This window comes from Mercenaria mercenaria, chromosome 17, assembly GCF_021730395.1.
Source record: "Mercenaria mercenaria strain notata chromosome 17, MADL_Memer_1, whole genome shotgun sequence".
In the NCBI taxonomy this organism is placed as follows: Eukaryota; Metazoa; Mollusca; class Bivalvia; order Venerida; family Veneridae; genus Mercenaria; species Mercenaria mercenaria.
In genome coordinates this window covers 3,035,272-3,052,615 of record NC_069377.1, presented here as the reverse complement: position 1 = coordinate 3,052,615, position 17,344 = coordinate 3,035,272, and the positions used below count along the sequence as shown (strand labels likewise).

Sequence of the window (17,344 nt, the reverse complement as noted above, 5' to 3'; positions counted from 1 at the left end):
TTAATTTTAAAAAAAAACGAAGAGGAATTTTATGTACATGTATGAGACATTGATATATAATTTTTGAGCTTTCTTTCTGGAATTTCTTAATACGTAAAACAGGCAATGTACGCGTTCGTTTATGTTTTGTGCTAAAAGTATAAGCGTAAACATTCATTATTCCCAAGAGCACTGGCTTAATGGGTATGCTCTTTTTGTGCTCTTTGCTAGAACGCATAACATACCACATCTAATGTGGTAACTGGACATAATGATGGTTTAGTATTCCATATATAAATTTATATGACAAGAGCATAACTTTATATCAGCATTTATAACAATTCCTACAGATCAATTTCACAACCAATATAATCTTAGCAATGGAACCGACCTAGGTAATTACTTTATTGAAAACGAATAAGTGTGTTAGTGCGAAATTACGTGTGCTTCAAGAACTGCATTCACGTCATTTATGTTTGATAACTATTGTCATTTCATACATTATTAATAAAGTAATAAGCAGCCTAGAATAAGAAATAAGGGACTTTTCTGCCGAAAATCTACCAGATGAAAAAATATCTGAGAGAGCAACGTTTCTTATATAATCGATTATATCGCACACTGAGATACCTTAAATACTGTCTTGTGCTACCATTCACTGAATCGAACATTTCCAACAGAAACTCAAAATCACATTTTTACTACGTAGATTATTATTCTATCTGAATTGAACAACAGGCATGTCTGATACGTTATTATCAATTACTACAAGCAGTTTTGTAGCTATTTAATTTGTTTCTTAAGCATTAAAAGCACGTTCGCGTGACAACACATAAAAGGCCATACGTTATATCAATTAGAAGGACAAAAGGACATAAATATAGTCAACACTGCTGTGATAATTCCTTTGACGATGCTTTTCTGTATTTGTTGAAGTATTGACAAGCGTGACACCAGTGAAGAAAGCTAAATAGGTTTTTTTTGTTTATTGCTTTTGATGAGGAATGAAACATGTTCTTTTGTTAAATGAATAATGTTAAAAAAAAATCGTTCTAAATAAGCGAATGGTTATATTATAACTGCGATATAAAGGGGTAATTACTGTACCATTCATCGAAAAAATACCTTTAATCATGTTCTGGGTTTAACTTCAGAGGTTACAGATAAATTGAACAAAAACATTAGTGTATTGATTTAAATTCCTGTATTATTAATGAAATAAACTAATAAAAGAAATTACACAATACGGGAACGGTTGATTTTAATTATTAAATTGAGGCATTTTTTACATCGTCTTCAAATTAAAATCGCGTTAAAAGTTTATTTCTAGTACAAAACTTAAATTGAAGTAGAGAGAAATAATTTATTCTTTTGCGACAGACTTAAAGATATGACGTAGATATCAGTTTTCATGTGCATGTGATCAGAATAATTCATTTTTCGACAGCAGTAATTGGCCTTTTTTCCAAATTGTAAAGATTGCATAAAGGCTTCTATGTTTTGAACACACCAGTTCCATTATTACAATACAGTCTATGTGACTTTAAAACATACATGTTTGCTTCGGTCAAAAAGGTTGCATGCACTTTCTGTCAGACTTTCGTTTTTGTCGTGTTGAGCGACCTGTGAAGTTTCCACTTTTCTCTATTTTATCAAAAAATGTAGTACAAGTGAAATTCATATTTACTCAGATTGGCTTCTCATGGTGTTCAAGAAACACAAAGTGTTAAGTTAAAATAAAATAAAACAGTATCGTCGTGAAAAGACCCTAGGATAACCAACAAAATAGGGGTTTACTCCAAGCCTGACATAAATGCGTTTAAAAGTTCAAACAATACTCAGCAAGCAGTCTACTGATGAAAATACGAAAACATTTTTAACATTTTACCAGACATGTAGAAATTTATTGCATTGCTTATACCAAATTATCAAAAATCAAGTTATCAAGACGAATTATTAAAACAACCCGATTTGTTCTGGTTTCGAATTTCGTACCTTTCTGCACTTTCAAACAAATTCAGATTACGTAAAAAAAGAACAGAAACAATACTTGTATGCGCGAAAATGTTCCAAACATAGTTTTTATGCTACAATTGTCTAGGAGATTTTAGTATCTTATTGTCTGCTTTTGTTTATGTAAACTTATGATAGAAACAACATGTCTATGCAAGAAAATGATCCAGATATGGCCTTTATGCTAAAAATCATTTTCTGGGAGTTTTTATTATCTAAATGTTTGCTCTGTTTTCTCTATTTTATTACACAGTACAAAAATGGGAATATTCGTAGTTCAGAATTCTATCTCAAAACATTTATACTTTATGTTTATAATGACTTGTCATGTCCGATCCCATCTAGCGAACCTTTGGAACTTACAATCTTACAACTCTTTCGTGTTTATACATTATATTATCTCACAATTTAAAATAAAAGAACAGTGAGTAGCATTCAGAAAATAAATGAGTATTATGTTTGCTTTTATAACATATTCAAAAGGCTTTTTGTGGGGGTACTAATCTTATTAAGTGATAGCTGTAGTTAAATAGGCACATAAATTCATGGGAAAAATTGCAACAATCAAGTTATAAAAATGCTCACATTTTTTCAAAAAATTAATCAAAATATTTGAGAAAATTCTGTTCTTCAATGAAAAGAGAAATAGTTTTGAGATATCGCTACGTCAATAATATGATATAAAAGGTCTTATTCTAGTCTTTCGCATCTGTTTTCTTCGTGAGAAAACTTCCTTGAGCAAAAATACAAGAATTATAGCACCTACTGCTAAAATAGCTGTCACCAGACTGGCAATTATCGCAACGGGATCTTTACCATCACCTTCTAGTCCATAGTTATCATTTACGTCAATGGTGTAAGTGTACTTTGGATTATTTCTTTTGTCAGATTTTGAATTTAATATATTTTTACTTCCGTTCTTTGAGTGTAAAATGTCAACAACTGCTTTAAATCTTTGGTTTGAATTACTCTTTTCGAAGACTTCGTTTATTTTCTGATTATCTTTACCGGGCACTTTATTATCATTTTGCGTTGTTAATTTGTCCTGTGCAGAATACGATGTGACCTTAAACAAGGTTGATGTTACAAAAGTATTTGCGTTTAAGTGTTCTTCAGGTTGCAAGAATGAGGCACTTTTATTCTGAAGTTTTCCTTCGGCAAAACCAACACCTGAGGTCTTTTTGTAAGGGGAAATAGACTTTTTTGTTGACGTGTTATCCTCTTCTGCAGTTTTTTCTTTGCTCGAGTAAGTATTGATAGAGAAATAAGAGGTACCATTGCTTGTCGAATTGGATGACGCATTTGCAGACATACTCAACACATTAGCAAACGAGGAGGGAACATTCGTTTCAAGAGTACTTTCATTCCAACTTATGTCAGTATCAAATTCCCGTAATCGGACCTTTTGCAGGTAAAGTATATCACACATACCAAGTGTGGAATTAAGTGAAATCCTGTACACACCGCTATGAGAGTTTGGGAAATATTTCATTTTTAGAACAACATTGCTTACGTTAAGATGAATTTCTTCAGCAGTCTCAAAGGTCCCATTTAAAGAACACACATTGATGTCTATGTTAAGGGGACACATTATCAACACTGTTGTATCGTTTGAAATATAAATCCATTGGTACTCTTCATATTGGGATCCATTGTTCAAACTTGAATCATTATCCATGCCAGCTACATTTATATTTAAAGGCAATATATCGTTGTCACAATCTGTTTTATTTGCATTGAAACAACTCAAAGAGAATATATTTTTCCCTGCAACGATGAAGGTACTGCCAGGCTCAATAGTCATACTAATATTAAAGGGCCTCTTCTCAGTCAAATTGTGTCTGATACTGCCACCACTAGTAAAGAATTCCACAGAACTATTGACCGGTGCTGAAAGTATAAATTCAAGTATAAAATTAGAGAATGCTGTAAACTATATTGATGTAGTTTTTGTTATTTCCCAGATATATGGTTCAATGTATACTGTATAAATTACCCAAACATTTCTCATCTGATGGAATCTACTAAAACATATGTGACAAAGTAAAATATTGTTTAATCAGGTCTCTTTCTAAAAGCATCTTATTTTAAATTTTCAAATCTACTGCAAACATAATAATTTCCATTTGTTAATCGAGGAATACGAAAGTTTGATAATGACCTTCATAAGTAAAAGGATGCCACTTTGCATGGCGTAGCATTCGCAATACTATTTTTGCAACAATTTGCATGCATTGTTCTCAGACCATTGATAAAAATATATATTGCAAATTTACTTTAAATATTTTGTTACTGAGTAATTTAAACTTCAGACAACTTACATGTAAATTCCTTAAATAAACTTTTAAATAAGCTAATAAAATGTCTTTTCTTGGTGCTAAGACAATGTTATACTCTGTGAGTTATAAAACTAGTGTTATTTACTAGAAACTAACACCTGCTTCAACGTATGTATTATCGTTATTAACTATAACATGTCATTTTAAAAATCAGTTCAATTATTTATTTCTATTCATATGAAAAGCCTGTCTAAATACAAATTGTTATTACAATGTTTATAATTATATATAAAACGTTTTCTTATATTGTTTTAGAAAAAGTTTAAGCTTTGCGTGGAAAACTTAATTTTACAAATTATTTTTAAATTATATGCTTTCCAGATAAATAAGGCATTTCAATGCGATGTCATATCATTCATGTTATTACATCTGCAGTATATAACTGTGCAGTAGTCAGATATATTTAGCAAATAATGCACAATATCAATGTTATTGCAAATGAAAAAGTAGACGCTATCTTTGTTGACAGAAAATAGCTGTTTACTTTGTGATTGTTGTATGTCCCAACATTAAACTGTTTAAATTTATACAAACTCGACACAACGAACGGTTTCGGGCGCCATGCTAAATGTACAAATATAATGAACAGAAAACATACAGCTGCTTCATTTATATGGAAAAAAAAGGAATGTAATCTTATTATGATGCAGTAGTGAAACTGTTCTCCGGATTTATTTGGAACAGTAGTATTCTATATAACACTAATTAATTAATTATCAAAATGAAAGCCGATGTATTTCTTAGATGGGAAAATATTATACCTGTTTTGATTTTCTGGCTAGTGTATCAAATTATTCATACATACTTACACACAATCCACAGCTCAACTTCACGCTTGTCTTGATTTGGAATAAGAACAAATTGATTACTTCTATTGGTAAACGGAGGAATCGTATACCAGCTGATTGGGCTGAAGGGTATATCTGAGTTATTGAAATTTGGTTCAGTGTTGTCCATAGGCAACATATGGTTCAAATGCCCTTCTAGAATACTGATTGGATGTTCAGATGTGATTTCAATTCCCGGCAACATTGATATATTATTCAAAAGAAATCCGTCGAAATCTGGTACTTTCTTTCTGGAGCAGTTAGTCGTCTTGGGAATTTCTTGTGAATATTTTGCAAAGTTATTTATCATTTTATCTTCTTCATTGTAGAGAACACACAGACTGATCGAGGTATCGGGAACTGAGGACTGAATTAACAGATTTGTTTCTTGGTTTCCTCCAAAATTGTCTTTTAATGCAAATATGTGATAGATGTGTCCATAGTCGTCGACAGAAGAAAGTTTTAATAGACCAGTAGCTAGTTCAATTACTAGTGTTGTCTTGCTCGTTGTTACAATTTGTAACCCTGTAAATATATGAGAAGACAACACAACAATGATTATATCTAGAAATGATTACAATTTGCAATGTGTTTCATATCATAGTTTTGACAATTGATGTTTAACAATAACATCCAGTTTCAAAAAAATTAGAAATACGTATAAGGAATTCTGTTATTTTTATTATTGATTTATGATACTATGTTAATGGGTAATAACGGTGTTATAATAAATAATAAATTATAATGGATAATTAATGTGGACTGGCTCATTTTCAGAAAATTTCAGAACAATCAGAAATAATACAGATGACCGCCATGACTTCCGGATTATTATTATTCAGTTTGCCTGTACATCAGCTGGGTTGTAACAGCAGTCAGTCGCTTTGTGTCTTTGCATAATTAAGGAATAATATAAAGTAGAGGTTACACACCCTGCAGAATAATTTCACGAGGGCGTAGCCCAGGTGAAGTATTCTACATGGCGTGTGACAGCTTGGGTAGTTTAAATATATTACAACATGACTTTGCTATATTTAGTTTCGATTCTAATATGTCTATTATGTGGATGAAACGTGGATTGCCCAAGGCGCAAGAAAGACGTGAAATATAGAAGGTAGAGGTAAAGTCAACATAACCATGTTTTAATAAAATTGAAAGGTCGAGATAACGCGTCCCGTGGAATAATTAAGCAGTGTGCAAACGTCTCGTCTAGTGAATTGTCGTGCGAAGTTAATAATCCATTCAAATAATATGTAGAAAATAATATAGCTTAATGACTATGTAATACAAAGAGATGCATATATCTATTTTATATGTAATGCATATTTAACAGTGGTCTTTCGAATTTTAAAAATGTGTTAAGAATTGAACTGATGTATTGATAAATAACGTATGGAATACCAATCTATTATGAATAAATTGCTTATTAATTTTCACCGAATAAGCTATATATATATGAATATATTTTTTTAATAATTAAGATATTTCAAACCTGATTCCAAAGAAGCGTTTTGTAAGGCAATACCATATCCAAGACGGAACGAAGTTTCACTTGTCAGATTAAGTGTAGCTATGACTGTTGACGTAGGTCTAGAAATTATCTTTGTTTCAACAATGTTTGTGTTTTCAGGCAATATTATGACGTCATTTAGTGTGTATGGCGTTTCTGGTAGAACTGGTAATATATATTTACTCTTGTATAATTCAGCTGAAATAGAAAAAAATAACAATTATAATGTCGTATGTATTTACTAAATATTTGAAATACATAAAGTATAATATATGTTTATGTTCACATTTGTTAAAAAAAATCCTCCACCTAATTTTATATAATTTGTGTATTTAAAAAATTCCATTCCCTCTTCTCTTTCTTGCTTCAAAAGCCCGTGGGGAATTTTTACTGCTTGGACATATTTCCTTGTTTTGTTGATTATAAATTTCAGAAAAGAGATTATCCATATGTATCTTCTAGCGTGACAGGCCTCTCATGTTTTGTGAATGCTAAAATAAAAATTGGATTAGCATACGCCATTGTTTTATACTATGTAACACTTTTAAAAGTCCTAGTATGGGAACACAATGTACGACGCAAAAACATGTTCAAAACAATTTTGCATTCAGTTCTCTCCTTGGATTAATAAGAAGTACAAACATTGATAAAACATTATTAAGACTTGCACACACATTTATTCTTGGCATATACTTCATATCTATCTGTTTACGGTGCTATTTGTCATCTTTTTCCTGTATGATGGGAGTGTTCATTGTATCAGCGACACAATTTCCATAATCTAATATATGCGAATTAAAATGGCAAAGAAAACAAACTTATTTAATTGAACATTTAAATTTTTTAGCAGGATTGTCGCTTGGGAAAGATTTGATCTTTGCTGCCCGAGCATTGTGTCAAGCATTCATACATGTTAACCTTTAGTCTGCAATGGCGACCAGTGCAAACCAAGATCAGCCCAGGCTGATAGTGGTCTGCACTGTTCGCTGTTCAGTCATTATCTTTTTGGTAAGCACCCCTTTTAACAGTTAATGGTACTGTCCAAATTGAAAGCTGGACAAGTTTATTATAGAAATTTAGCAGTGTAAGGGTTAAATAAAAATACAGAAAACCAGTTACCTGAGTGTATTGAGAAGATGTTTAGTACAGATATTAGATACAGACCTGAAAATAAAAAATATGCAAGTTAAATAATGAAATTATATTATATTTTTTGCAATATGTTATCTTTCTGGCAGTATGACCTTACCCTTGTTTTGGTCTTTTATTATACATATATGTATCAGGTAAGAAACGCAGGTAGATTTTTTGTCACTCTTATTCTATTTCAAATATATGCTAATCTTGTTTTTGGAAGATAAAAAAAGAACATTTATTACAAATACGTTTGAATATTATTTTAAATAATAAGTATTTTGTCTTAATTCAATTCTCTTTGTCAATACAAAGTGAAAACACGTTTCAAGATTCCTTCCACAGTTCGCCTTTCTATGGTATCTTCTTCGGGTCCTCTAGTGTATGTTATCTTTTTCTATCGCAACTGCAGTCTTCAAACACTATGAAACTCAAATAAAAACTGATACTTCTGTTCCTTTACAATAATGGGGTCAATTCATAATTCAGTCGTAATAGGTTCCCGCTCAGGAGGGATTGCGGTTTTGTACTTTTTATACTATTCCCTTAACCGATTCATTCCAAACTGAACGTGCTATCTAAATGCCTGCTTGCGTTTTGTGTTTCTAATAGATTTATTTGTATTGCTTTATTTTTTACTAGTTGTTATCATTTCTTTACAAGTGATAAAAGTGTAATTCTAGAATAAATAAATGCAGAAATATTTTGTTGTAGACACCAAACAACAATTGTGGCAAGATTATACTCTGTATTGACATGCCGTAAATGGATTTTCCATAACTGAAGAGCTTTTCACGAAAATTTACGTAGTGTATTACAGGTGCAATAGAATAAATGTGCAATGTATCAAGGAGAGATGTGAAATAAGCGTGCTATTTTATGCTGGTGACATTGCAGACGAAATTCTCTTCTTTCTACTTTAACTGAGGATGACTAACGTTTTAGATTCTAAAAACGTTTTTATTTGCATATCTAAGAAGAGTAGCATTTTTTGAAGCCTAAAATGTTATTTACACCATCTTAATCCTATAAATTATAATCTATTTCGAATTAGAATCCCTATAAGGGAACAAAATCTTTGTTGAAAGTATCAACTTATTGTAACGGTAACATGATGAAAACTTTAACGCAACCACGCCCACACTCCATCACATCCATACTCTATTTTTAACCGGTTGTGATAATATTACAACAGCTTATATTTATTTACAAAAATACAAAAACGATTATTATACTTACATGTCGAAATTCTCAGTACGTCAAACTGAAAATACATTTTATTACATTGTGCGAAATATTTCCTATGTATTCTACGTATTCAGAATATATGTCTTTTTTCTAAATATTCCACTTTATTACTTGAGGTTTTCATAAACCGTTACATTAATAAGCGTATGAAGAAGCCTCACAAATATCAAACGTTTGCAAGTTGAAACTGTTTTTAAACGAATCCATCTATTACATTACCAGAATTATAACTGAAAACATTTAGTAAATGAATATCAGGTTTTATTCCCAAAACGACTGATTATGCTAGTTAGTCTGTCTGTTATGAAGTTTGCTTTTACACTGGCCGTTTATTGGCCACATTGTCTACTGAATGCAACTAGACTGTTAACTGATAATCACATCGCGGAAATACAAATGATAATAATCTTTCTCCAATATCCTTAAGTGAACACAGTGGTTGATGCCTTTAGACTGAAAATAAGAAACTGAATAATGGATAGATTTCCTCTTTGTCAGTTGTTGCATCAATGTTTTGCACAATATGCATGACTGTGTTTGGCTGTAGTTGTACAAAATGCAAAATCAATTTCATGGCGACATTTTTGTTGCATAAAGACTTAATAATTATACTGTTCTTTATAAATTATTGCCTTTAAAGAAACAATTCTTTGCGTTAATGTAACATACACAAAACAAGCGGAAAAGAGATTAAGAATATCAAGAATGTTTAAATTCATACTCAAAAAATAACATAATGATAATTTCCCCTTGCAAAATCAAACAACTCATATATGATATTAGTATGGATGCTTTACAGACACAAAAGTATTCTTTGTACTACGTAAGATAAGTAAACAAAATTAATGAACATAAAAGAATATCAGAAAAATTACATGATTGTGTCGATCCTGCAGACTATTTCACAAGGGACAGCACACACACTTTACACTGTTCTTATAAAAAGGAAACTTGCATTTGATCACAAAATCAAAACATCAAGATAACAGTTTTTAGCTATTATTATGTAAAAAGGGGTCAGGATGGAATAACATAACCAGTGCTAGTGGGCATTAGAGGTGTAGCACTTTCCATTACCTCTCATGAACAGACTCATTCGAACCGAGTCTGCTATTATTTTTTTTGGTTGCATTCTGTTTCTAAAGGATCTCTTTACAGATTTTATTTACTATAGATAAAACAATACATCTTGAATAAATAGGCATCAGGTTACATTCGCTGATAGGTGTGTGGACAAAACGTTCAACTACCACTCTTGGTGTTATGGAGTCTTTTGTCCGGTCATATCATATTATCATTACATTTTTATCTGCAAACCTAACAGGCGGCAACTTGCAATTCTTATCCTGGTTTAAATGGTTAATTTATTGGGCGAAAAACGCAAATTAATTAATTAGTTGGGTTTTACGATAGATCGACGCATAACTTTTATATTTTGCCGAGATAAAGTGAAACTAGAAACATTTATATAACAATCAGTATTAAACACAGCAATATCACAATCAGTCTAAATAAAGTATCTGATGTTCAAAATTTACATAATATACCTACGGTTTTGAAAAGGTAAAACTTTTGACAACAGAAACTGTTCCAAAAAACTTCAAAATATGTTAGGCATTGTGAAGTTTATACAAAAAAAAAAAAATAAAATATTCTTAATAGAACATAGAGCTTGGAACGATGCATATTCAGGTTTATCTTCCTTACTTGACATAATGTGGCTTTATTTTAAAGCTGTGGTAAACATATCAATCAGCCTTTTAAGGAAGAGTGAACTTAGTGATCTATATCTCCGTCCTACTCATACTCCTCCTCCTCCATTCACCTCCTCCTCCTCCTCATCCGCATCTTCCATCCTCCTCCTCCTCCATTCACCTTCTCCTCCTCCGCCTCATCCATCCTCCTCCTCCAACTCCTCCTTCTTCATCTTTATACATTGAACAGAATGTCAACGAGAATATTGAGATACTTTCCCCATACCAGATTAATGATTTGTTTAGGTATTCTCCTTTGTTTCTGTGCAGATGAATTGTATTAAACTCTTCTTACATTGTGGCTGCGGTTTGCAATTAGGTATGTATTGCATGGCAGTTCGAGGGTTCAACGCAATAAGGGCGTATCTACATATGATTATTATATGTAGATACGCCCTTATTGCGTTGAACCCTCGAGTTGTAGATCTTTTTGAATATATTTAAAATAAATGTTGGTTGTTTACTGGTTATCGAAACAGGAGAACGCTCGCTCGATGCAACCACTAGATCAGTTTTAGTGAAAGTTTCAATACATTACATGTATGTTGTTTTGCTTGAAATATAACTTGTAATTGATGAATAAGTTGTTGTGAGTGTTAGAGGTGCAAATTTGTCACTGGCAATTTGTCTGACTTCTGGAAATCCAATGCCCATATGTGTTGTCACCCAGACCCCGAAAATGAGATGCGCACATGAAATATGCATTACCTTCTAAGTTGATATGGGCACTTCAACATCAGGACTTTCAGCCCATTATAAATTAATGACTCCCTTTCAGCCGAATCGTACCCCTTTGCAGGAAGATACAACCGGCATTTTCTATCCCTAACCGGCAATGTGCAACGCCACCTAGGAAAGACTTATACCATTAGTAAAGCAAACTAAGGATTATCCTAATGTGCTATTAACATCTCATGACAATTTGACAAAAATATGCATATTCGATAAAATTTTCTTTTAAGATAGGAATAAAAGGGCAGGATTGAATAAGACTTTGTTTTCTTTCAAGTAAAGCCTAGTTTACGTATTACATTCAGTTTGCTTGTTTTGGTTAAACGCCGTTTTGCAACAGTATTTTAGTTTGTATCCGACACTATTTGCTGGGGATAATCCTTAATTGATTAAATTATTTCAGAAAGACAATATCTAAGGAATTCTTTATTAAGGACATTCAGAAAATATGCCCCTGAGTCGTCTGTGATCCCTAATTCAAAACTATAATTCAAAGCTGTTCCATAATTGAACGGAGAGCTAGTTGTCACATTTATGACGTCATAAACTTTCTAGTCTGAGACAAAATTGAATTTTGAATTTAATGCTTTTGTTCTGCAGAAAGTCAGTTAAAAATAGTTGAAAGTCGAATTAGTCTGGTAAGTTTAACACACTGTTCCACAGAATTCCAATTCCAAACAGTGTTCGTTAATATTACTGCACTGAAATAAATTTAATGTAAATATTTCGTGAAAAGCAGTTATTGAAGTACAAAAAAACAAAAATGTATGTACTTGAACCGAATTATTTGTTATTAAGATAATGAAACTGCGTAAACATGTCATGCAGTGACATCCAAAATACGATTGACAATATATGAATGCAAACAGAACACATTAAAAACAATAACTATTTTCAACTAGGGACAATATGCATGAATTTCATTTTATCCTACCTTCATGCAAAATAAAGGCAAAATTCAAGGGGTATGATAAATTTTGCTTTATCAGGTCAGTGACTAAAATAAAGCTGGCGGTGCTACCTTTTTGATTTTTTTAAACGACGCCATCTTGTTTTGAGAATAACTGCTAAAAGACATATTTATGCAATTATTTTTATAAACGCGCTTTCATAAGGTACGTGAGACCATGTCAATAATGTATAGCGTATGCATACCGTATTTGCAATTACCACAAAAACTTTTTATAACGGAAACGCTCGGAGAAACGGAAAATGACTCATCTATAGCGTTTGTTCAGGATTTTAGCTCAGGGAATATATTGCATCATTGAATAAAATGACCGAGGAAACGGGTGCCTATTTGTTTTCTGCGGCGTTATGGCGTGTGTATAAGTCACGTTTAACGTTTGCTTGGTGAGAATGGGTATCCGACTTGCAACTGAACTTCGGATAAAACTTCATTTGGCAGCAAATTAAATATTACTCATTCATGTTCAGCAGAACAGAGAGGTCGGGTACAAAACAAGGTCAGCCTTTGCTTTTCCGCTTTTATTTTATAATATTTGGGGTTTTAAAGACCTATTTCAATGCAGCATGTGTGTATTTTGGAGGACGTATTAATTTTTAAATTTCTATGCAAGGCAGACTCAGATCTAGTTGGTGGTAAATTTTGAATTTTAATTAAAACATGATTTCAGATCAGAATGTAGGATAAATAGAACATTAGGTTACTGTCTTATAAATGTTATTAAGTTCGTCTACGAAAAAATAAAAGTCTTGGCTAGAGCCTTGCCTTAATATTTTCTTTGACTTACTTAATAAATTTAGATTTATAAGACAGTAACCTTATATTCTCTATATATCTCTCCAAGATGTAGCAAGGCATGAAAAACTCATGAAATGTGGTTTATATGGTTCATAATGTCATATTTAAAATAGTTACCATCCTTTCTAACTCCAGACACTGGTTCTTGATAAAACATTTGTATCTCTGTCAAACATTTACACAATATTTAATGACCATTTAGTTTTAATGAAACGTAACAACAATCACAATTGGAAGTAAAGGAAGATAACTCTAAAATCAAAAGTTACATAATGAGTGCATCCGGGTTCTCGCCGTGAAGAGTTAAATAGTATCTTCCACTTACTATGCAGCTAACATTTTTGAGGCAGTTACATGTACATTATACCTTTATTCCATACATTTATGGTGTGCAGCAGTCAAAAGGACTCCTGATAGTGGTACACTTATTGAGGTAATGCGATGATTTATTTAGGGCTGTCTTAATTCAACTGTCACTAGCATATGACTTACTTTCTAGTGTTTCAATAGAATATGCGAAAATGTAAGACAAACCGCTATATAGTTAAAGTTTGAGACGGACCTGTATATCTACATCAATTATGCATATATGTTTTCGATGAATATAGCTGGATCAATAAAGTGGCATGCAATTCAATAAATATTTTATAACATAACGCCAGAAATTATTGTTTGTTTGTTTTGGGTTTAACGCCGTTTTTCAGTATTTCAGTCATGTAACGGCGGGCAGTTAACCTAACCAGTGTTCCTGGATTCTGTACCAGTACAAGCCTGTTCTCCGCAACTGCCAACTTCCCAACATGAATCAGAGGTGGAGGACTAATGATTTCAGACACAATGTCGTTTATCAAATAGTCACGGAGAACATACGCCCCGCCCGAGGATCGAACTCACGACCCCGCGGTCCGTAGACCAACGCTCTACCTACTGAGCTAAGCGGGCGGGCTAATCACAGTTTGTTTTGTTTTCTCTAAATTTTGACTAATTATCCCAGTAAACATATATACTGAACATAGATCGATCATATAATACAATTTATTGACCGGCTGTTTATATAAGAAGTCATGTAATAATGATACAGATTTGTCTGACTTTGTACATGTTGTAACAGGATTTTTTTTATACTTTTCTTAATAAGATCTACTACTATAGAAATTTTTGAAAACACCAATAGTGATAAAGATGTATTTCTATTTTCATCTGAATCACCAAAATATATAATGGCATTGGTTATCGTATGCATGTATATACCAGCATACGAAAAACATTAATTTTTACTACAACATAATTCAGGTTTAGCTGGTGTTAGATGATGTAAGGGGTTTGCAAATGTTATTACCTCTCCTTTGACTAAATAAAACCGAGTCTGCTATTATGCTGCTTTTTTTTCCATTTATCATTTATGTACAGTAAGAAAACAATTATCATCTATCCTTTGTATGTAGTTTAATAGTATGTAGCATATCTTCTCATAAGTTAAAGCTCTCTTCTTGTTGAGGAGCAATAAGTTAGCCTTATTTTACCCAAGTGTCCCATTGTCAAGATTAAACAGCCTGTGTATATATCATCTTTCTCGAATAATTGTCATAATTTGTTAAGTCAGCAGACGACAGTAGAAATAATCAGCGTAAACAGACTATATTAAGATTTAAGTGACCTTCGTGGATTTTTTTATCTTTCGAGGTGTTCGCCCGCCTAAGGTATCCCCGTCCGCCCAAAAAATATTTCGTTTGTACAAAATAAGTGACATCTTACATCATACAATTATTTTTCACACTTCGTAAGCAAAATAAGTAGAAACTACAAAAGGATAGCGATTAAGATTCATTCGTTTCGGATGAGAACTATTAATAACATGTTTTGTTGATTATCGAAATAATTATTAGATAGATTTATCACATGTTTGACGTCGCGGGAGTGAAATAAAGCCATTACATAAAATTGATCAAACAGTAAAGTAGTGTAAATAAAGCTTTGACGTCGACGTCGTTTAAAATTTAGTAGACGTTGCTCAAATTTACTTGTTTATGATAGTTAATGAAAGTAAGTTCTTGATGTTAGCTAACATGTGATAAGAAGAATATGACATTTGTGACTTTCCACGTTGAACTGATTAAACAAGTTGAATAAAATTGATAAAATGCCCGGCAGAGCCTCGCATTTTATCATTTTATTCAACTCATTTAATAAATTCAATATTTATAGGTTACTAGCTTTGTATCGGGAAATATGCACGAGTTCTTCAGCGGAAATATTGCGCGACTTCAGGAGCGCAATATTCTTTCGCTGAAGAACGAGTGCATATTTCCCGATGCAAAGATAATAACCTTTTTATTACATACGCATCCACACGTATAAATATTATGTAAATATCATATATATGTTCAATAGCCTGAATAGTATTGACAATACTGAACTAAATAGAAAAAAATAGTGCAACAACACAAACTGAATTACGTCACGCACCCGATATGAAATTCAAGCGTCAGTGTATGGAAAAATATTGACGTTTCCGGTACCAGTGTAACTTAACGGGGAATAGAAACGAGTATGTAATAAGAAAAGACACTTGTGTACTATCCTCTATATATACTAGTAACAAAGCTTGAATGCGGGATAAATGATAGATAATCGGGAATTCTTATCTAAATATTCTTCAATACATGTTCAATAAACCTATAAGATCCTTTGTCGGTTCTATCAGTCTTTTAGTGAGAGTTAAAGGTATCCAATGGTCATCTTTCAGTAAAATATTTTATCTTTTTATCTTTAGATATCTACCTCATATGTATATAATCCTCATCAAATGTATTTAACTTTGATTAAATTTGCATAAAAAGCTACATTGATTAATTTCATAAATTATAATGTCATTTAGTAACAGTTGCGTGTTATAAAAACTGCCTGTTTTTAATGGTCGTACACATTTAAACTATGTTTATATATACATGCATATAGTGTGTAATGTTTTAAATCTGTTAGAGGTGCAAATTTGTCACTGGCAATTTGTCTGACTTCTGGAAATCCAATGCCCATGTGTGTTGTCACCCAGACCCAGAAAATGAGATGCGCACATGAAATATGCATTACCTTCTAAGTCGATATGGGCACTTCAACATCAGGACTTTTAGCCCATAATAAATAAATGACTCCCTTTCAGCCGAATCGTACCCCTTTGCAGGAAGATACAACCGGCATTTTCTATCCCTTACCGGCAATGTGCAACGCCACCTAGGAAAGACTTATACCATTAGTAAAGCAAACTAAGGATTATCCTAATGTGCTATTAACATCTCATGACAATTTGACAAAAATATGCATATTCGATAAAATTTTCTTTTAAGATAGGAATAAAAGGGCAGGATTGAATAAGACTTTGTTTTATTTCAAGTAAAGCCTAGTTTACGTATTACATTTAGTTTGCTTGTTTTGGTTAAACTCCGTTTTGCAACAGTATTTTAGTTTGTATCCGACACTATTTGCTGGGGATAATCCTTAATTGATTAAATTATTTCAGAAAGACAATATCTAAGGAATTCTTTATTAAGGACATTTAGAAAATATGCCCCTGAGTCGTCTGTGATCCCTAATTCAAAACTATAATTCACAGCTGTTCCATAATTGAACGGAGAGCTAGTTGTCACATTTATGACGTCATAAACTTTCTAGTCTGAGACAAAATTGAATTTTGAATTTAATGCTTTCGTTCTGCAGAAAGTCAGTTAAAAATAGTTGAAAGTCGAATTAGTCTGGTAAGTTTAACACACTGTTCCACAGAATTCCAATTCCAAACAGTGTTCGTTAATATTACTGCACTGAAATAAATTTAATGTAAATATTTCGTGAAAAGCAGTTATTGAAGTACAAAAAAAACAAAAATGTATGTACTTGAACCGAATTATTTGTTATTAAGATAATGAAACTGCATAAACATGTCATGCAGTGACATCCAAAATACGATTGACAATATATGAATGCAAACAGAAACACATTAAAAACAATAACTATTTTCAACTAGGGACAATATGCATGAATTTCCTTTT

The 17,344-nt window shown here is 32.2% G+C and overlaps 1 protein-coding gene across 1 annotated transcript; it reads right to left on the bottom strand.

The window, feature by feature from the left end:
* Nucleotides 1-1,168: 1,168 nt before the first annotated feature.
* LOC123537173 (uncharacterized) lies at nucleotides 1,169-9,489 on the bottom strand. The gene is made up of 5 exons (XM_045320783.2): nucleotides 9,042-9,489; nucleotides 7,788-7,832; nucleotides 6,651-6,866; nucleotides 5,141-5,683; nucleotides 1,169-3,882 (listed from the first exon to the last, which is right to left on the bottom strand). The coding sequence occupies exons 1-5, from the start codon at nucleotides 9,076-9,078 to the stop codon at nucleotides 2,660-2,662; spliced, it is 2,064 nt and encodes a 687-aa protein (XP_045176718.2). The 5' UTR covers nucleotides 9,079-9,489; the 3' UTR covers nucleotides 1,169-2,659.
* Between the last annotated feature and the right edge of the window lie 7,855 nt (nucleotides 9,490-17,344).